This window comes from Varanus komodoensis, unplaced genomic scaffold (assembly GCF_004798865.1).
Source record: "Varanus komodoensis strain SLA01 unplaced genomic scaffold, ASM479886v1 scaffold12, whole genome shotgun sequence".
Lineage (NCBI taxonomy): Eukaryota > Metazoa > Chordata > Lepidosauria > Squamata > Varanidae > Varanus > Varanus komodoensis.
In genome coordinates, this window is record NW_025335349.1 from 2407882 (window position 1) to 2430565 (window position 22684).

Here is a 22684-nt window from a genome sequence, read left to right on the forward strand (position 1 = left end):
GTTCTTTCCAGATTGTTGGGTTCAATTTCACACTATTTTTTATATTTCTGTGCCACACAATAACCAAAGCTCTCTGGGTTGTTTATGAAGCTTAAAAGCCTTAAAAATACAATATTTATAAACATATACACAGACAACACACAAACACTGAATATTCATCATGACTTGGAAAGCTTTCTTAGTGGCTAACAGGCCTGCTTTATCTCAGCGAAACAAGAGCTTCCACATGTGCGCCCACATGCATGCTGTGCAGAAAGTCTTGCATACTCGCAGTATTATGGGGGATTTGTATATAAATGTGCAATGCCCTCAGGTAATCCCCTAGTGAGAACTCTTTAATTAACTTTCCATGGAAGTGTTGCCTCAAGGGATTCCTGCGCTTGAAGGCAGAAATCTCACCCAGTTGAGATAAATGTGTTTGGCTAACCTTCACATTTTGGTATATAAATTACAATGATAACTGTTTGCCCAGTCAAATACTCCTATTGAAAGATGTCCAAATCTCAGCTAAAACATGGAACCTCAGAGATGCTGTTTAGACACTAGTTTCCAGTTCTGAATAGTCAGAGGCTGGTTTTTCACCTGCCTATTTTTGCTCCCATTTCTTTAAACCCTGGTCTGCAATAAAGCAAGGAGGCGTGCTTTTTAGGAAGAAAAAAGATGCATCAGTGAGGGATGCCAACTCCTTTTCCAGTGGCTTTGATCTCTATGGACTCTCATGAAGTAACTCTTCCCCATCTCCCTCTTTCCCACCCACCTCTACCAGCTTGCCTCTGAAGGAAGTAACTCAGTGATTGAGAAACAGAGAAGCCAATAACCAAGCCATGAGGCCTGCCTGAAGGAATGTGGAGGAGAGAAAAAGATAATTGGGTTGAAAGAAAGTGTGCTCTTCCCATCTCATCCTCCCAGTAGTTTTATGAGATGGGGGGGTCATAGGGCAAGGTGAAGTTAGGGAGGAGTGAACTAGTGAACCTGTAGCTATAAGCAGGCGGGCATAATAGGTTGATGAATATTAACTCGCTCACTTAGAATAGACAATGAGCTAGTTATAATGCACAATGTGAACTAGGTGGACAGAAAGATTGTAACTTCCTAGTACCTCGCCCAATGAGGGAAAAGGGAGGGCTTTGGTGGACGAATTGAGGGGTAAAAGGAGCTGCTTTGCGTGTTTGTACATTGGAAAGATTCTGATGGAGTGGGCTCTCCCTGTCTATTGCAATAAGAGAAGGAATCCCCTCACTTTGATGGTAGTCGTGGTTATTTAACTTGAGGGGAAGCATTTTTGCATAACAGCTCTTATACTTGAAGCGAACTGCCCTCAGAGAGGGTGTGATGGAGAGAAGGTCGGGGCGTAGAGGGATAATTCAGTTCCTTGCCCATGCAAAGCTCTTTCCCACTTGCGGTTGGTGTGTCACTGTCATGTCCCACCTGCAGGAGGAATCATCAGATGAAGAAAGCGGTGCGGTGGACCTCAGACACAGGGGTGGTGGCTGCAGATGACTCCTCTCCATTAGAGAAGGACCCAGGATCCCTGGGGTTCCCCAAGAGCAGGAGCCAAAGGCAGAGGGAATCCCCCCCCCCTTAGAAAGTGCACCGCTTTAGCTCCAACAGAAATCCAAACACTCTGAAAGGGGAACTTTCCATGAAACAGCGCTCTGACTTAATTAGTCAGCTGTGCTGAGTTACAGCTGGCTATAAATTAGTTTCGATAAAGCTGCTCTTTGTTTCTAAAGACAAGCATTGTTTTCTGTGTTCTCTGACTTTGTTAAAACGAATTGGTATCTAGGGTTCTGGCCTGTTTACTGGGCATTCTTTCAGACATTTCCCCCTGGTTTGAAATTTAGGATGCACACAGACCACATGGCCTTGACCCTTGGACTGAATGGGCGATTCTTAAGAAGTTAACACAGAGATTGGGCATTTGTGGGCACAGGGAAGGACAATCACAATGCGGGTTTGAAGAAGCAGGTCTTCTACTTTTATATACTGTCTGACCCAAATAGTCATGGCATAGCTGAGGCTTCCCACTTACTAGGGAGGATAATACTGTTGTGGTGCATTTGTGTTTGGAAAAAGAAAGGCTTTGAAATTGACCACTTTGTCCATTCAAACAGATGGCTTTAATTACTGTGCTCTTAAAAATCTGGGTTTGAATCCTCATGTGTCCAAATATTTATTTATTCCTCATGAATAAATACACATTAAAAACATGTAATCAAAACATACTAAATTCACTGGCACATGGATGGATAAATACAGGCACAGGTAGAAGAGGAAGGTAGGTGGAAGAATAAAACAGAGTAAGAATTCTAAAATTGTGGAATGAATTTGAGATATTCCATTAGTATGGCTACAATATATAACATTGAAGATCTATAATGGAAATAAGTCTTCGAAGAACCTTAGAGGGCATAAATGATTTATGGCGAAAAAAAACTTTTATCTGCTTCAGGGTAGTGCATTTGATACAGTTGTGTTCATTGAATCACTTAAATGAGAGGTGGCATTTCAAAACAGTTTTGGATGATGAATGCTATAAGTGGATTGCTGTGAAGACCCATAAAATGTCATCTTTTAGGCCTGCTAACTTGATTCATTCAATAGTCTCAAAATAAAATACAGGAAAATCTTTATTTATGAAGAGAAAGATATAAGCACAAAACCTAAAATGAAACACAGCAGTGTATAAATACCGTGCTTAAAATGGGGACAGTGCTCAATAGAAAATAGTAATAGCAAGTATGGTATATTATGAATGTTATATAGTCATTGTTCCATCTGTTGCCCACATATGCATTGTATTATCTTATAGGCTAAAACCCAACAGTCACCTGTCTGCTGCAGTGAAGTCCGTCATTCAGTAATGGCATAAGATACAGCCTTCCCTAACCTAGTGCTTCCTGGATGCTTTTCACTGCAACCCCCATTATCCACAACCACTGGCCATGTTAACTGAGGGGTGTGGAAGTTGTGGTCCAAAATACTTCAGGATGGGGAAGGCGGGCACATGATACCACTGAGGCCACCAAGAAAAGAAGTGGTTAAGACATCTCTGGAGGACAAGGCTATCAGCAACTACTGTTCATGAATGCACTCTCTGTGTTCAGACTAAGAATCACTCTCATGTTTACCTACACATGGAAATGTACCAATGTGAAGAAATCAATGTGCAAATTCAATCCAAAGATAGGGGGCAGAATCCATTCATGTACTTTTCTTTCACTGTTTGTTGTTGTTTTATATCCTGCCAATTAATTCCCTGGTGGGTCCTGCCAATTGTTTTCTGCGTAAGGGTTCCGCTGCCTATGCAAAGGAGATTCAGTGCTTCTTAGAGAAAGTCTCCAAACAAACTGAAACATTTGTTTCCCGATGGCGGCAGATTGGTAGCACTCGCTTATGACTCCATCCATCTACCTGCGTCCAGAAATGAGCATATCTGCTTCGTTCAGCTTCCCCTGGAAGCACTATATCACCGTTACACACAGAGGCGGTGGTGGGGCACTGTGAAAGAGCCCTACTGCATTCTGTGCAAAGTGTGTACATTTCACATACAACACTATTTGTGTGCATTTTAATTCAGGGATGTTTACAGAGGCATCAAAGCAGTATAAGGAGCTAAAAACGAGGTGGGATATTTTTGATACTAGGTAATGGGGACAAACAGGGTTTGCTAGGATTACCATGCCTTGCTTGTGAGTTTCCCAAGAGCATTTCTGGTTTGTTGCAATGTATTGGAGTACAGTGTACTATTGGATGCAATTGGGTCTCATCCAAGAATCCACATTTTACCATCTTGTTAACAAGGATATCACTGGTATCACATGTTTTGCTGAAATCAAGTTATACTATCTCCACTGCATTCTCATGATTTACAAAACTAATTCGTCTGCATTTTGGAAACAACATGAAGGAAAAGCAAAAGAGTCTAGCACAACTTATTTCTGACAAATATGTGCTGGTTCCCATGCTCCAGGAAAGGATATGGATTAGGGAAAAGGATGAGAACTGAATAAAGGATGGGGGTTTGGCCTCACTTGTGCTCATATTTAAAATTGTGCGGATGGGAAACATGCACAAGCATTTATCTACTGAATGTGAACACTGCACAAAACTGCATAAATTTCAAACATATAGGAAGTGGGCAAATCTATTCCATACACTAAAACATTGGTGATTCAGCATGTGCTCATTTTGAGAAAGTTGTGAATTTTGGGAGAATTGTCCATTTTAGGAAAGTTGTGCATTTTGAGAAAACTGTGTGTTTTAAGAATCATGCATAGTTTGAGGAATTTCCATATTGTGAGAAAGTTGTAAATTTTGAGAACCTTACATAGTTTGAGTAATATGTACTTTTAAGAAAGTAGTGCATTCTGAGAAATCTGTGTACATTGAGAACACTGCACATTTTGGAAAGTTATGCATCTTGTGTTTGTGAAGGCTTATTTGGGAATCTTTGAACATCTTGGAAGCACATATGATCTTGCAAAGAGGACATTTCTGAGTGATCTGCAAACTGAAGCAAAATTCTCTTATATTCGTATGGCATACTAGCCTCTACAGCTCTAATAAGTACAAAAGGTTAATAGAACTATAGGGATATAGATTTTATTAAAAGCATTCCATCTATGCTTTGCAGATTGTCAGATGTCCTCTGGCCTGTCACTGGACTGCTTTATTCATTTTACTTATTGGTAAAATCAATATTTTTGTACCAGGATTTTGTTTCCTTAAAAGTGTGCACTTGCAAAAATGTACAAATGCAGATGAACAACAATGGGCAAATCCCTCCCCAGGTTAAAATTGGTCCATAAATTCACAGAATCCATGGCCTAGTCCATTGTGGAATCCAACAGTCAGCGCTGCTTACTTGGACTTCCAAAAGGCTGTTGACAAAGTCAGAGTCTTCTAGCAATGTAAGTTATGGAATAAGAGGAAAGGCTTTTTCTGAATCAGTAACTGGTTAAAAAATAGAAAGCAGAGAGAAGGTATAAATGCTGAATCCTCCCAATGCATGGGTGTAAATATTGGGGTTCAATGGAGATCTGTTCTGTGACATCATAATGATCCAGAAATAGGAGCAGTGTAGTAGATAAGTTTCTTTCTGATACTGAACTTTTTAGGGTTGTTTAAACAAAAACAGATTTCAGGGAACTCCAAAAGGATCACCCCAAACTGGGAGATGAGCATCAAAATAGTACAAGGGTTTCCATGTAAGCAAATGCAAAGTGATACCTCCTAACCCACTTTAAACCAATGGGATCCGAGCTAGCAGAAGCTAGATGTGGGGTTGTGGCGGACAGCTCAGTGAAAATGCCAAGCCCTTGTGCAACTGCTGTAAAAAAAGCCAAACTCTATGTTAGGCACAATTAGGAAATTAATTGAAAATTAATGGGACAATATCATACTCTCAGGTGTGACCACACTTCGAGTACTGTGTGTAGTTCTGGTCAATGAAAAAGAAAAGAAATTGTACAGCTGGAAGAAGTTCAGAAAAGGAAGATAAAATGATCAAGGCACTGGAGAAACCTCCCTACAATGAGAGATTGCAACATTTTGGACTGTTTCGCTTGGAAAAGAGGTGGGTAAGAGAAGACATGTAGAGCAGTCCAGTGTGGAGGACGTGGATAGCGAGGCATTTTTCTCCCTTTTTCATAATATCAGAATGAAGTAGGGCCATCCCAGGAAGCCAATTGGTGAGCGATTCAGGATCGATAAAAGGAAGTGCTTCTTCACAAAGGGCATCGTTAGCCTATGGAATTCACCTTCGGACATCTAATGCCATTGAGGTGGTTATGGGCAAGGGACGTAACAGCGGTGGGAGCTTAACATGTCCGCATAGAAGAAGGAGGGACAGATGGCTGACACCTGTCCCTACTTCTGGTTTTGCTCCCAGCCAGAGGGTGCCAGGGAGTCTCGTCAGTCGCCCCTCTGGCCTGACGGTGCTGTTGCTTAATGCCAGGTTGGTCAATAACAAATCTGCCCTCATCCAGGACCTGATTGTGGATGAGGGGGCCGACCTGGTCTGCATAACGGAGACCTGGGCGGGAGGGGGGGATGTTGCCCTCCCCCAAGTGTGCCCGCCCGGGTATCTGGTCCAGCACTGCTCACGGCCGGAGGGGAGGGGAGGGGGGGTCGCTTTGGTTTACCGAGCCTCCATCTATCTCACGGGACTTCCAGTCCCTTCGAGACCAGGGCTGGAGTGTCTCTACTTGGTGTTGGGCGACCGAGACAGACTGGGGATTCTGTTGGTGTACCGTGCACCCTTCTGCCCAACAGTCTCCCTGCCTGAGCTGACGGAGACTGTCTCGGACCTGGTGTTGAGGACCCCCAGGATGTTGGTCCTGGGGGACTTCAATCTCCATGCCGAGGCTAGTCTGACCAGGGCGGCTCAGGACTTCATGGCCTCCACGATGGCCATGGGGCTGTCTCAACATGTCACCGGCCCGACCCATGAACGGGGACACACTCTGGACCTGGTTTTCTCGACAGGGCAGGAAGAGGGTGGTCTGAGGGTGAGTAATTTATGCTTGACTCCCCTGTCATGGTCAGATCACTTCCTGGTGAGGTTTGTGCTCGAGAGCGACTTCTCCCTCTGTAAGGGTGCGGACCCGATTATGTGGGTCCGCCCCCGGAGCCGGATGGATCTGGAAGGATTCCTGAAGGCCCTGGGGGAGTTTCCGGCTGACAAGACGGGTGCTCCTGTCGAGGCTCTGGTTGAACTGTGGAATGGGGAGATGACCAGGGCTGTAGACACGATTGCTCCTAAGTGTCCTCTCCCACCGGGCAGAGCCCGCTCTTCCCCTTGGTATACTCCTGAATTGAGGGCGATGAAGCAGGTTGGGAGACGACTAGAGCGTAGGTGGAGGAAATCACGAGATGAATCTGACCGAACACACTTAAGAGCCTACTATCGGGCCTATGCTGTGGTGGTGAGGGCGGCAAAAAAGAGATTCTTTTCCGCTTCCATTGCCTCCTCACAATGCCGTCCGGCGGAGCTCTTTCAAGTGGTGCAAGGCCTGGTTCGTCCAGGTCCAAAGGAAGACCTGATTCTACCCTCAAAGGCCCACTGTGACGACTTTGCCAGGCATTTCAGGGAGAAAATCGCTCAGATTCGTCACGAGATGGACACCACTATTGATTCAGAGGTTTCAAAGGAGACACCAACGCTGCCGTCTGGTCCAGATTTATTGGATGAATTTCAGTTACTGCGGCCCGATGACGTGGACAAGGTGCTTGGGCGAGTACGTCCAACCACTTGCCTTTTGGACCCTTGCCCGTCTTGGTTAATAAATGATTCCAAGCACGGGATTGGAACCTGGATCTTGGAAGTGGTTAACGCTTCTCTGAGGGAGGGTCGGGTGCCTGCCCCTTTAAAGGAGGCGGTAGTCCGACCGGTCTGAAGAAGGCGTCACTGGATCCAGAGATGGCCACTAATTATAGACCAGTGGCCAACATCCCGTTTCTGGGCAAGGTGTTAGAACGAGTGGTGGTGGGACAACTCCAAGCACTCTTGGATGAAACTGATTATCTGGACCCATTGCAGTCCGGCTTCAGACCCGGGTATGGTACTGAATCTGCCTTGGTCGCCCTGTACGATGACCTGTGCAGGGAGAAGGACAGGGGGAGTGCGTCCCTGTTGGTTCTCCTGGAACTCTCGGCGGCTTTCGATACCATCGACCATGGTATCCTTCTGGATAGGCTTGCGGGATTGGGGGTCGGAGGCACTGCTTTGCAGTGGTTCCGCTCCTATCTCAATGGCCGGTTCCAGAAGGTGGTGCTGGGGGACTATGGCTCTGCGCCATGGCAGCTATGCCATGGAGTACCGCAGGGGTCCATTTTGTCCCTTTTGCTGTTCAACATATACATGAAACCGCTGGGAGAGGTCATCAGGAGGTGTGGGCTGCGGAACCATCAGTACGCTGATGATACCCAGCTCTACCTCTCGTTTTCCACCAATCCAGGTGAGGCAATGGCTGTGCTGAACCGGTGCCTGGCCGAGGTAATGGGCTGGATGAGGGCCAATAAACTGAAGCTCAATCCAGACAAGACGGAGGTCCTGTTGGTTGGCGGATCGGGCTTCAGAGAGGGTGAATTGAACCTTGTCCTGAACGGGGTTGCACTCCCTCTTAGGGACATGGTCCGCAGCTTGGGAGTGCTCCTCGACCCGGAGCTTTCACTGGAAGCTCAGGTAACAGCAGTGGCGAGGAGCGCTTTCCTCCAGCTTCGGCTGATTCATCAGCTGCGCCCCTATCTGGAGAATGACTGCCTTGTGACAGTGACACATGCGTTGGTGACTTCCCGTCTGGACTTCTGTAACGCACTCTACATGGGGCTACCCTTGAAGACGGTCCGGATACTTCAATTGGTCCAAAATAGAGCTGCCAGGCTGCTGACGGGGACTGGACATTATGTTCACATGACTCCAGTTCTCCGTCAGCTTCACTGGCTTCCCATTGAAGTCCGGGCCCAATTCAAGGTGTTGGTAATGACCTATAAAGCCCTAAACGGCTTGGGTCCTGGTTACCTGAAGGAGTGCTTACATCCTTATATGCCCAGCCGCCCCCTGAGATCGGCGGGAGAGGCCCTTCTCCGGGAGCCCTCCGTGGAAGAAGTTAGGAGGGTGGTTACTCGGAGGAGGGCTTTCTCAGCGGTGGCGCCTAAGTTATGGAATGCGCTCCCCAGAGAGGTCCGCCTGGCGCCGTCGTTATTTGTTTTTCGGCGCCAGGCGAAGACCTTTTTATTTAAGCAGTATTTTAAATGTTAATATTATTGAATTTTATTTGGCCAGGGCGGCTTGTTTTATATTGTATGTTTTTTATTATATATTTGTATTTTATTGTATATATTTTAAAATGTTATTTTAATTTTTTGTTGTAAGCCGCCCCGAGGCTTCGGCGAGTGGGGCGGCATAAAAATGTTTTAATAAAAATAAATAAATAAAATAAATAATGACGGTCATCGATTCGGATGGCTTTAAAAGGGGACTGGACACATTCATGGACAAGAAGGTTATCAGTGGCTACTAGTCCAGATGGCTGTTTGATAGCTCCAGTATCAGAGGCAGTAGGCCTATATATGCAAACTGCTGGGGAACGTGGGTGGGATGGTGCCCTTGCACTCATGCACTTGTGTATTTCCCATGGAAAGCTGTTTGGCCACTGCATGAACAGGATAGATGGCCCCTCAGTCCAATCCAACATGGTTGTTTCTATGTTCTGATGTCAGATTCATAGCAATCTGAACCCATTTTAATCCACTGAGGATTTCTCCAACATCCCGAAAAAATTGCTGTATATGTAAGAGAGCCTTTGACAGCCTCGTACCTCTTTTCTATTTCTCCCACCACCACTGTTTCTGTGTCAGTTAGACTTGTGGTTTACAGGGGATCAGATAAATAATAGTTCACAAGAGTGCACATGTATAAAAGAGCAAGTCCAACCCGACTACTAGCTGTTTCCCAAGGGATTGTTTGTTTATTTGGTTTAGCTATGCAACTGCAGGGCATTCAGCCCTTTGCCCCTGCTTGTGATGCGGTGTGTTCTTAATCCACTTTCTGACTACAGAGAACTGCTGTAAGAATAACTAGCCCTATGCACCTTATACAGATGAGAGGAGCTATATCAATACTAGGTATTACTATTCATTACTGTTCGAAAATATTAGCATCTATCATTGCGGTGAAGGTAGCATTTCTTCCTCTCCTACTGACAGAATTATAACCTTAGGCTTGGGAACTAAGCTCCCGATGAAGCATCTGCTCACATATCAACCTGCCTGTACTTTGCAGTCTTCTGCCAATGCCCTTCTCTAGGTGCCTCCTCTTTCAGAGGTGAGATAGATATCAACTATTTTTTTCAGCTGTAGTGCACCAATTATTATGGAGCACTCTCCCCAACTTGGTCTAGCATGAAATATTTTCACTAGTAGGTGAAAATATTTATCCATGCATTTTATATGTATTTTAAACTACCTCGACATTGTTATGTTACATTTCAATGGTGGAGAATGCAGTTCTCCCCTTTTCAGTTGTCGCATGGAAACTCCCTTCATCCCCACCAGCATGGCTAAGGATGCTAGGGGTTGTAGTCCAACAATATCTGGAAGGCCACTGGTTCCCTATTGCTAAATTATAAAAATTGGCATCACTTTCTTTTAAGTAATTGGTTCATATTTTTGAAAAGATTAAACCACCCTGCAATGTAGTCTGATAAAGGGTTGTATCTGTGCATTATCAATAGATCAATCAGTCAATCAATCAGTCAGTCAGCCAATCAGTCAGTCCTGTGTGACTGCTGCTATGTGGGAGAAAGGGGCATCTGCTGAAAACGCCCCTTCTGAGCAGCTCTGAGAGTCTCCGTGTCATAAGAAATCATAACCAATTCTGAAAGCAATTTTGTTATCTACTTAAATGCAAGTTATTTTCAACCCTAGATGAACAAATCGGTGAGGGAAAGATTCCTGTTGTCTCAGTAAAGGCTTTAAACTTCTTAAGAAATGAAGACATGCAGTGGAATAATCTAGCAGACGGCAGGAACATAATAACAGGATGAAAGTAGAATAACTAGAGAGAAAATCCCTCAAACTCAATAACTGATTGTAAATTCAATCTCAATGGTTGGCTGTTGTCTTGAGCCTTCCAATAAAGCTGAATTATTAAATCATGATTCAGTTTTGCAGAGAATATTACTGCAAGTATTATTCAGCAAGTGATTACATAGTTATTAATACATGATTTCAAGAATGGCTGAAAAGGGAACAAGAACCTGACTTAATTGAATGAATGGCGGTGCTCTGCACCTTCTACTGGGGGGCAAGCCATACATTTCTTCACTGAATGGCTCTGGGAAATCGCTTGCCAGCTGCCATGCAAAATGCCCCAGCATTCCTTTGTCTGACATAATCTCTGTCCTCATTTAGACATAGTTGTCTTCCAGTGCAATCATTTAAGAAAGATTAGAAATTACTGTTTTGGGTCTTCCTTCCATCGGCTCTTTCTCTTCTTTATTACCATGCCATAAACTCATGAGTCAGCATCTTTAGAGGTTTTATGCCCTGTGTGAGCAACCTCTGTGGTATAATCGGCTGACTAGCTAATCCCAGATTTTTGCCATTCTTGCCCCAGTCACTATAGCCTTTGATTGAGTTACATTTAGAGGGCTGCTTAGGAGTTGTGCTGCTGAGTTTTATGTGGTTCCAGAATTGACTACTTCTCTGCTTTGAACCGTAGCCTCCTAGAACTCAGGGCAGTAGGTAGCATTTCTCATGCATCTGAACTGCAGACTTCTCCATTCGGCACAGTCTTCCCTTGTTTTGCCTTGCAATGCAACTACATGCTGATTTCTTTTTCACTTCTTTGCTATGGAGTTGATTTTGGACAAGGCTTTCCAAACGCAGTAGTGACTCTAAAGACTCAGCTCTTAGATCTGGCCCAGGGAACTAGTTTTATGGTGCTGAGAAAGCTGGTGGCCAGACATTCTCTGGCTGTGTTATACTTGGGTAGACAGTAGCTGTAAGTTATACCCTTGTGTTTGCATAAAAGAGGGCAATGCAATATGTGGGACAATTCCTAGCCCCTTCCTTTCTACGAGCCATCTCATATATACCTGCCTTGCACTTTTGGATTCCTTCCTGAGAGATGAGCGCATTGTTTCTGTTGAGTAGCAGCTCTGCCCCTTATTCTGCCTCTTATTATTGTGAATTACTTTGGCTTGAATGTTTGACTTTTGCTGGCTTAGCCTTGGCCTGTCCCACTTCCTGTTCTGTGAGCCATCCAGAGCTTCATCTCATTGGGTTTCTGATCCTAATTCTGTTTCTGATCCCTAATTTTGCTTCAGTATTCTGGAAACTGAGTTCTAGGGAAGATCCTGTATATCTGTACTGGCACAGTCTATACATTGAAAGAAGAATTAATTACACTCGGTATCTTTTCAGCTACGTATTTCACATTAAATATTGTTGTCTACTATTACTCGTGGCTTTTGCCTGAAGCAACACTATTGTCATTCCGTCCTTTACCACAACTTAATGAGAGATTTATAGGACAGAGTAGGATAGGACAGTGAAACGGGACATAAATGATAGCCCATTTGAGGAGGAGAACTTTTTTCGCAGATCCTTTTGGAAAGATCAGGTTTTTCCATTTCCACTTTCATTGCACCACATACTGCTAATGGCAGTGAAGCCTCATACATTTAGCACTGCCGGATGTTTTATGGACTTTATTTTTAGAAGAACTGAGATACATTGAGAAGTGGTTAAAGCAGTAGCTTCTGGCAGAATTAAGAATTACAGCTGCTAAGGAAACTGAGTAGATAAAAAATGTAGCAATTTATCTCTAAGAAGTGCTTACCTCTGTGTTTGTGTGGCATAGCTGTTATCATAGGCCTCATAACTTGGTTCATCATATTCGCCCCCATATCCATCATCATATCCCTACAGTAGAAAAATGAAAAAAAAGAGATTGAGAAGGCTGAGACAATACAGGGAGTATTAGGCTGAAAGAGAAATTCAGTAATTATATATAGAGACCATATTTATGCAGGGCAGTACATCTTAGCATGTACGTAGTTCTGAATCTGTGTTTCACTTCAACAGTGGGAGATTGCCTTAGGACTCCCTGGCCATGGAAAAGGGTGAAGCTGATCTTCACTGATTTCCACCCCCGACTCCCTGCATCTGCAGCCTTAAGAACCACCGCCTAGGCTCTTCAGGAGTACCTTCCAACCCTCTGGAGCAGTTGTGTGGGACTTAGGGAATGACAGAAGTGCGCGAACCACTGTGTGAACAGAATGCTGGACCAGAGAGACCCTTGGTTGGATCCAGCATGGCTCTTTTGTTCTTAAGAGACTTGGCAATGATCACCTTGTACCCCATTCTACCGAAAGTTATGCTCAGCTCCAGTGTTAGCTTTCTACAAAGAGAAGGACAACTTTGGATCCAAGTCATTTGCAAGAAGTCTGAGTATGATGGTGTGAGATTCTCCGCCACTGTACTGCAGTTTGCATTGTGAAAGGAAGACTACATAGTCTGCCACTAATGAAACTCATTGTTTTCTCCCACATTCAGTACATAAATACTTTTCTGTGGTGAACAATAGCCACAGAAATTAAAAAAAAGATTGCAAGAGTATATTGATCTGATTACATCATTAGGAAGGTTCTTACTAAACAGAAAACATATCATTCAGGATTCTTTTATTTTAGTGGTTTAACTCTAAGGGGAAAGCCACAGATAATAATTATAAATAACCTTTGTAATAAACACCTCTTAACTTCCTTGAACATGTATTCATTCTTGCTTCGATCTCTCTTGCCACAACTTAGCTCAGGAATACACAAAGAGGACTTGTATTTTGTAAAATCTAAAGCAACCGATCGATTGAGACAGCACAAAGCTGCTGCTTTGGTAGCAAATTCTGGAACAAAGTCTGAGTAATATTTTCAGCTGTGGCGCCCTCGTTATGGAATCAGTTTTTCAAAGAAGTGCGCCTGGTGCCAACACTATACACTTCTCAGCGCCAGTCCAAACCCTTTTTATTTTCACAGTATTTTAACTGTTGAAAAATTTACATTTTTAGCTTATTTATTTTATATGACACTGAAGCTATTTGTTTAATTTGCTTTTGATTTAATTATTTCATAATTATTTCTATTTGATTATATTTCTGATTTTACACTCTGTTTTATTCTTGTTAATGTGATATTTTTATTTTGTGATTGTTTATTTGGCAGTGTTTGTTACGTTTTGCATTTTTAATATTTTGTAAACTGTCCTGACTAAATACAAATGGTATAAAAGTGTCATAAATAAATAAATAGGACTCCCACTGAAAGGAACTCAACACTAAGTTTTAGAAAAGAAAGCTGGATGGGCAAATTCTCTGAACCACTCTTCAGAAAGGCCCTGGCTTTTTCTGATCTTCCATACACAAAGAAACCAACAGCAGATGTTGCTATTTTTGAAGCCAGCCTGGAGACTTGGAAAAATCTCTTGTTGCCAGTCCCCTTCTCCCACTCTTGAAGTTTCTTCTTCCTTTTCCTTTAGATCGGCGCAGGAACAGCAACAAAGATGGATGGTGAGGGAAGAGAGAGGGTTTTTTTTAAAACTTTTCCATTTCTCTGTCACTACCACGCGGTCTAACAGCATGCCAGAATTAGGAATGTATGACAAATTCATTTTGGTTTGGTTGAGACTAAAATTTGCCCAGTTTGATAATTCTGGGCCCGTACGTGGATCTGACACAAACTAGTGGAAGACTGTACATTTCTGATCTTACAATGCTATTAGGAGAAGCAGAAAAATCTGCAAAGATTTCAAATACTCATCCAAAAAATGTACACTACTTTAATCAATGGGAAAAAATGTATATTTTTCAAAACTGCATTGAGTGATGCATATATCTGGGGAAATGTTCATGGAAATACACATAAGTCTTTGTGTGAAACACAACAACAGCAACCAAAGAGCAGTACCCAGTACTGCTGCTGTGTTCACACAATCCGTTTCATAAATAAGACCCACAGCTGGAGCTAGGGGGACTTAATGCTGCCTAAAGCAACCCTAAAAATGAGTAGAAACCCTCATTTTCCAATTGGCACAGTTCAGTGCTGACATGTCCCCTTCTGGAAGTTAGCTTTCTGAACATTTTGCCCCCTTCAGTTGCTCTTGTGGTGAATCCTGCCCGTACAGGGAGACCTGGATACTGTTCCAAGCTCACAATCTGATCCAGACATAAGATGTGTTGAGCATCAAGGGAGAGTCTGGAGCCTTGGTGGATGATTTGCACATCCCAAATCAGGATGTAAGACATTATGAAAGGTGTTATTGTTTTAAGGCTTCCTGCAGTTTCAGGTTTTGCAGCTGCCATAATCTTAGGAACTGCTACCAACTATCCCTGACAAGCTGTTTTTATACCTCGTGTTGTTCAAGGGTCTGCATGACCAGGGCCAGTTGGGACTGATCACACGTAGAAGAGAAATGGGGTAGGGAGACACTTCGTGTAAATCAGCCATTAGATGAGACGCAATTAAAAACACACACATATGGTTCTCATTTGAACCAGTGCCTTTTTGAATACCTAGGATTCACAGAATTGTGTGACATTTGAGAGGACAAGAGCACTTCATGATATTTTGCAAAATGCACTGGAAGAGAAGCACATTAAAAAGGTCAGAAAAATTAAACTCTTATTCAGCAGAGCTTACGAATTGTAAGAGAATCTATATTACTGTCTGGATTTTAAGTGTCTGCTTCAATAAGCCAGTAATCCTTTCAGATAAGCTTCATAGATGGTGTTAAACAACAGCTGCCCAAGCATAATGTGGACTGGTACTGTGAAAGGACCTGAGAGGTTCTATCAGCACAGCCAGGCTAAACTGTGCTAAGACCAATAGCAGCCAATGTCACGGCCAGGCAACAGAGAAAGAATCATCAAACAGAAGCGTTTTTTCCCTTAGGAGTATTCTCTTATTTTAACAAAGTACTATTGCGAAAATGAACTTCAGAAATGATGCGTGTGTTCTTTGCCCAAGAGCAGCAGAATATCATATCAAGATTCATTTTTGCAAGGTGTCTGTTCAATCTATGCCATCATTTATGTACAGTGGTATGGAGGTTGGTGGGGGTGGTGGTGGGGGACACGAAGTTGTGACCAAACACAAAAAACTGAAAGCTGCAGCAGATTATGCATGCACAGCGGTCAGTAGAAAATGTGGAAAGCAAAAGAGGATGGAAGACTGCTAAATGTCAGCACCATTCTGCAAACCAGACCAAGTAATTCAGAACCCACAAATCCAGGAAAAAAAGCAGGTGGAAAGAATTTGGGGTTGGAAGATCATCTGAAGCCTACGTCCCCACCATTGCAGTCTGCCAGGTTGGTAGGGACCAACAACAGGGCCTCTTCGGTGGTAGCTCCACACTTTTGGAGTTCCTCCTCCATGAAAAATACTCATGGCCACAACAATATTATTTTAAGAAAGACCCTAAGACTCTTTTTGAATTTTAAGTCATAGTTGGGGCAACTGCTGCTACCTGAGCGTATTGTTTCTATTCATTAATAAGGGTGATATTTTTAGTAGTGTTTGACAAATCAGTTTATTGGTTGCACATGTGTTCATTCATAGTTCTGTTCTGACCCTCTTCTGCGTTAAACTGCATTGTTAAAAAGTCCACAAGAAAATTCATATTTAAAAATGCATTTTAGACACACATTTTTCTCAATCGCATTCCATAATAAAATTCAGAGGAATATGAAATCTGAAGGATAACGAAGTCCTGAGCTGCTCATAGTCCAAAAGGGGCAGATTAGTTCACTCTGAAATGCAGACTGAACAAAATCCTTAAGCATCCCTAGGTTTTTAGTAAGCTGTATATTTGATGTTATGTGATTTTATGCCATCTGATGGATCTCTTTGTACACTGCTTTGAGCCCTACGTGGTGGGTTATTTGATAAATAAATGGTAATAAATAATTTTTACTGAAATAAGTCACACAGCAGAGGATTGTGCAGTTCGGGTTATGATGGTATGATGCCAACAGAAACAATTCAACCTTCACATCATGTGAACGATATTTCATTTTCCACCGAGCCAACTCCATTTGGCAGCAGCCCAGTGTTTGGAATTGCAGTTCACTGAAAATAATTGTATGGTGCTTTTGCCATGTGAGATGGCAAATACAGACTGTAGGTATGTGTAGCAGTATCAGTACAATCTATTCTCTATATTCCCAGATGTACAAACATCTGTAGCATCAAGGTCATGGGAATGAAATCTTTTATATTCTGTTTTTATTTGCATTTCTTTCCCTTAAACAATCCTGACATGGTATTGTTAGGCATTCAGATCTTTGCAGAAAATATATGGCATGGATATGATTTTCACCAGGTTCCATTCAAAAAAAGAGGTGGCATATGAATAGCATTTACTATGTTTGTGATTTTTATTAGTCTGTTTTTTAACTGACAGGAGTAAAATGATGAACATTTCTACCGATGTTGTGCAGTATTTGTCTGGAACTTTTCCTAAGCCATTTTAAACTGACTAATCATCACTTTGGCTTAACCTTTAGTTCTGAATGTTGACAGAACTTATCACATTCATTCATCAGTGGTATTTCTTCCTTTGGGAATTCTGCATAAACTCTTGTGGCTAAGTGAAAAATGCATACTTCTTCAAGCCAACCTCAACTAGGAGGTTTCCTCAGCAATATATCCTGGAACAAGCAATACTAACAGCACTTCTGCATCTTTAGCGTGAAGATGTTAATGCTTTATCACTGTGCACACAAGTGAAAATAGAAGGCTGTGGGTGGTGGTAGCTGTACAGTCAGAAACAAATCGCAGTCGTGTGTCTTAACCATTCTCCCAGCGACCCTTCCGAAACAGTCCTTATGTCTAAATGCATAAGTAATGCTAATCTGGGGAGATACAATGCTGACACTCTATTTGGAGGCAGCTTTTATGACAATTACATCTGAACCTGTGGTTAGATGTAATCATGGTTAATACGAACCATGGTTAACACATACTTAGATGACTGGGTGCCATTATAGGCACAGAGAATGTTTCAGCTAGTTGGATAATGTTTCTGTTTTATTATTTTGAATTTGACTCTTGTTTTAAGGTCTTTATTACATTTCACATGCTACTTTTTATTTTAAAATGCAATTAGAGGTCTTTTAAATAAAAATGAAACAAAAGTACAATAATAATTGTCCATGAAACATGCCAGGTTTAAGAAGTTCTTTCATTAATGCAAAACGTGTATCTAGGACCTGAGGTTGGGAGATTAGCTTCTTTAAATAATTTCCCACTTAGTCCCTCATTGTTCTTTGGTGAATGTCATCTGCTCTTGGTCTTATCACATTAATTTTAGCAAATTGTTTAAAACTCATTCTCCATTTTGTGATACTTCTTCAGATACATGAACTGCAGTGAATGTTTCAGGTGAGACCATATCTCTGATGCGATCATTTGTGAAGAATTCATTTTGCTTTCCAGTGCAGCATCCCTTCATAAACACAAAGTATTCTTTTTAAACACTGGCAGCTGGATGGCTCTGTTGTATATCTGAAAAGGTAACTAGGTAGTAGACATGCTCATAAATTCTGGATCCAATTCAGCCAAGGTGAAACACTGCACCAAGTGTTCCCTAACTGTTATATTTATTTTAAAATGGGTGTATTACATTAATCAGGAGTCATTACTGAAAAATACTTTGATGACCATTTGCATGATTTCAGTGCTATTTCTGACACCCCATTGTTCCTCATTGCTCCTTCTTCTTGGAGCCATTGTTTCTTGTTCTTTGCCTCATTTGTCTTGACAGATATTTGACCTGATGAGTTGTAGCAACCCATGCGTGATGTCATCACATCAGCCATCCAAATGTGGCAGCATCAACAAACTCAAATGGGTTTGGGACAACCAATCTGTTTAAGCAGCAATAAGAGCAAATGAGTCTAAGGGGGGATAATATGCACAGCAAATGCTTCCAAAATGGGAAAATATGCACAAATGTGCACAAAAATAATACAAAAATAGATACCTAGTATGTGCTTAATTCTGCACATTTGTCCAGAATTTTAAGTCCAGCAAGTTAAGTCTGTGGTTAATGTCTTTCCATTAAAATCACAGACTTTAAAGCATTCGACTGTTGGGTGATTTTTCAATGTAGTGCTAGCTGTTTTTTGGACTTGGATATTGCCCATTATAAACATTGTCAACAATGAAGACTCTTTGCGAGTTTTACTATTTAATTCAAAACCAAAAACAATTCTCTGTTCTGACAGATGATTTCCAACCTCACAGTCCCTTTAACCACATTATTTAGACATGCTAGCATTAACCTAACTCTCCACAAAATATTATTCTGAGAATGTCATTGCATTCTTGATTTTTTAAGTTTTTAGTAACCTTTCCTCATTCCCTTCCCATGCTCTTCTAGTGTCCTTTCATGTAGGTGCCCTTTTATAAGGTACAAGTTTCTCTTCCCTAGCATAAACAATGACAGAAATTTAAATTTCAGCAACTTGATGATCACTGTTTCTTGGCATCTTAGCAGGTTGTCCTTGAATTAATTTCAGAAAAATTAAGAATTGCTTCTCCTTATGGATTTTGGAATTAAATGTTCCAGAAATGTGTTGTCTAGACACTTTATTTCTGTTCTATGAACTGTGATGAACTTTACACAGCTACTATGAGGCAACTTTAAATTATCCACTATTACGTTGTATATATATAGTCATACAGACACTGATCAAATAGTCCACAGTCCACTGCTTACTTTCCCTGCCTACACTTGATCCATGCAGATCTTTAGAATGCTGTGAATTTTACAAAATGTGTTTGCTGCTGATGATAGCGTAATTTTGCAGGTGATGTAAAAACAGCAATGGTGAATGCACTGCACATCTTTCCCCCATGCTTCTTCAGGATATGTATGGAGAGAAGAGGGTGTGCTATACTTCTCATATGTGAACAGCAGTAAATGTGAAGAAGCTCACTGATATATTGTATCTATCTGCTAAGATAGTGAAACCACCCTGCTTGGCACTGTTTCTGTAAAATTTGTACCCTGGTTTTTGCTTGTGTGGAGAGCCTTCTTTGTGCTTATGTGACAGATGGGAAGGGAGGCATGTTGTTCCTCGAATGTACATGGCTCAGGGGCTGCCTGGTGTAGCCACTCTACTCCTCCCTCACCTCATCACAATGTCACCTTGACCTAGCCAGACCAGAGTAAGGCCTTCTTCGCTCTGGTCTACCCATAGAGGACAGAGGAATGGGCTCTGCAGGACCCAGACCTGCTGTTGCCAGCTTACTCATTCTGATACACCCTCCTATGTGAAGGCATTATCTAAGCTGTCTTAAGGTCTTCTCATGATTGCTATGGACTGGCATGACTCGGAAAGAGTATTGTCCCGGATCAGGATTGGCTATATTGAACGATAGTATTTTTGTCTTCCTTCAGGCAATCCTAGTAGGATGAATATATTGGTTCTGTTGATCTTATTGAGCTACTTATGACTATGTCACAACATCACTAATCTGTAACAGGTGCCAGGGCATTGGGCAAGAGGGAGCGGCCTGAACTCCTAGTTCGCTCACCCAGTGTTAAGTCCCTTTGAAGGGCCTGGTCACCCAATGGGTGGCAGGATTGTGGCTCTCCCAGGTAGTTGGACAACCAGATATAGGAACGACAGCTGAGGTTATGAATGAAAGTAACTGGCCCAAGGCCTCCCATGAGCATCACGGCTGAGCAGAGCTTTGAACTTTGGTCTCCCCAGTTCTTTAACCACCACCATGTACCAAAGCTGAGAACAAACAAAGGCTGCTACATTATTTCCGGACAAACTAAATGCACTTTTTAAAGGCCTACTGTTTCTACCTTCAGTCCAGAAGAAAAAGTACATGAACAACATATTATATTTGAACAGACAAAGACAAGCGATAATTAGAAAAGATATTTTGGGTGTGATAGATTGTTCTAAATTAAGCTATGGCAAGTATTAGGCCTGGTACAAAACTTTTGTCTTGGTTTTAAAAGATATGCATGAGTAATGAGTCTAGAGACAAAGATTTTTCATTCTTTTACAGGAGCTATTGCCAAAAGGTCATGTATAATTAAAAGTTACTCAAGGAGTTGAAAAAAGGGGCTAAAATGGAGTGCCAATCAAAAGGCTGAGTAGAAGGTAGTAATTTGATTAATGAAATAAAATCAATATAGCTAACATTGTTGTCTATAATCCGAGTACTTTAATTAGAAAATCATAGTAATTAAAGTTCAGAAAGAACTTTGGAAGGCAAGATGGTTTCCTCCAGAATATTCCTTTTTGTTCTTTTTGAAGCCTAGCCATAACATCTACATTTATTCTATTACTATAAAGTGGGGTGGAAAACTTGTTTTGGTCTATGATTCCCATCATACCTAGCTAACACATCCAAGTTAAATGTAGAAATTCACTTTTAAAAGTGAGGAAATTTGGACAAGGGCATACTGAGGGTGGCTTACAGAGAATCAGACATTTGCTTTCCAGAGGGGCTCAGACTGCCCACAACCTTTCTTTAATTCGCATTCTTCTTCTACTCCCTGGATAAAGATCACCATTCCCCAAAGGCTGAGCCAAAATCTTCTTTAAATTTCCATCCCCTGCAGCTCACTAAGTGAACCATATCCCCTCCTTTTTAATAGGGTCCTTATCTAATTGATTTCACTGGGAGTTGGGAAAGCTAGCCAAGATAGGCTTTCATGGGAGCCCAAGTCTACAAGCACAAGAGGAGCCCCCATTGATGAATCTTCTCAGTCCCAGTGGCAAATCATCAAAGTGAACAGCTAAGCATCTGGGTAAGCACCAATTGTAAGTTTAGCAACTGGGCACGGAGACTAGGGCAGGAAACCCCTCGCCCTCCCTGGATCTTCATAATTTAACCTCCCGAATGAACAAAAGCAGCTATCAAAATGCAACTCCAGCAGGGGGACTGAGTGCTGCACAAATGATTCTCTAGCAGCAGGGTGGAAATTGTGTGTGTTGATGTTCAGTGACTTCCCTTGAGCCCATGGGAGTTGACCCAAAGAAGGGATCCATTCCTTGGAAGATGATGAGCAGATCTGCAGGCAGCAAAATGTCTCTGGGAGATGGTAATTACAAAAAAAGAAAGAAGGGTTTCTGATGGGCATGCAGACTGCATGATGACGTGCCAGACTAGTGTGAAGACTGCGGACGTCACACACAGGACTAGATATACTGGTGACATCCTGGAGGGAGGTAAGCATTTGTGCTCCACCTCAGCTGCATATCAAAGAGGATGCTGCAGAGCTGGAAAGGTGCAAAAAGGGTAATTAAACCATGAGGGGCTGAGCGGTTCCACATATACACCGATAGTTGTCACTGATCAAGAGAGAAACCTTAGGGCTGTGGCAAAAAGAAACTCGTGGCCCCGTCTGCAGCAGCAGGGATTTTAGTGAGCATCAGGAAAAGGATTTTTAAAAATCTCATAACACCACTATAATATGAAATAAAACACTTATGCAAATATATTGGAATATTACATATAGCTCTAATTGCAGCTCACAAAGGAAGCTGTAAGACTGGAAAAGGTGCATAAAAGGCTGACCACAACAGTAATAGGTTGGAGCAATTGCATTATGTGGAAAGGCAGCTTGGGCCTTTTGAGGTTGGAGAAAATGGTGAGTAAGTAATGTGGATATACAAAACTATTCATGATGTGGAGAAAGTAGACAGGGTGAGAGTTTTACTCCCTCTTTTTTAATACCGGAGTGATGAATGGTGTTCAGGACAGATACATGGAAGTACTTCTTCATATAGCACCAAGTTAAATTATACTCTTCAGTGGCACAAGGTGTGGTTATGGGCACTTACTGAGATGGTTGTTAAAGAGGGCAAATTCATAGTGGGTAAGGCTATTGATGGCTGCTCGTTATTTATTTGGGAATTTTTATCCCATCCAATTACGTTGCGTGTCTCTGGGCAGCTTACAAATTGAACACCCAATAAATACATATAAACCCATAATAATCCATAATCCACCACTGAGCATAAAACATAGTTCAAATATTGAAACATTGAAACTATGGGAAAATAAAAAGGTCTTGACCTGGCACCGAAAAGCATACAGTGTTGGCACCAGGTGGACTTCTCTGGGGAGCGCCTGGCACCTGGTGCCTG

The 22684-nt window shown here is 42.1% G+C and overlaps 1 protein-coding gene across 1 annotated transcript in view; it reads right to left on the reverse strand.

Annotated features, from left to right (window-relative positions):
* Window positions 1-22684, reverse strand: part of KHDRBS2 (KH RNA binding domain containing, signal transduction associated 2) — a 387570-nt gene that overhangs the window by 19819 nt on the left and 345067 nt on the right. Inside the window, exon 7 of the mRNA XM_044422177.1 lies at window positions 12350-12432. Within this exon, the coding sequence (XP_044278112.1) occupies window positions 12350-12432 (83 nt within the window). The remainder of the gene's footprint in view (window positions 1-12349; window positions 12433-22684) is intronic.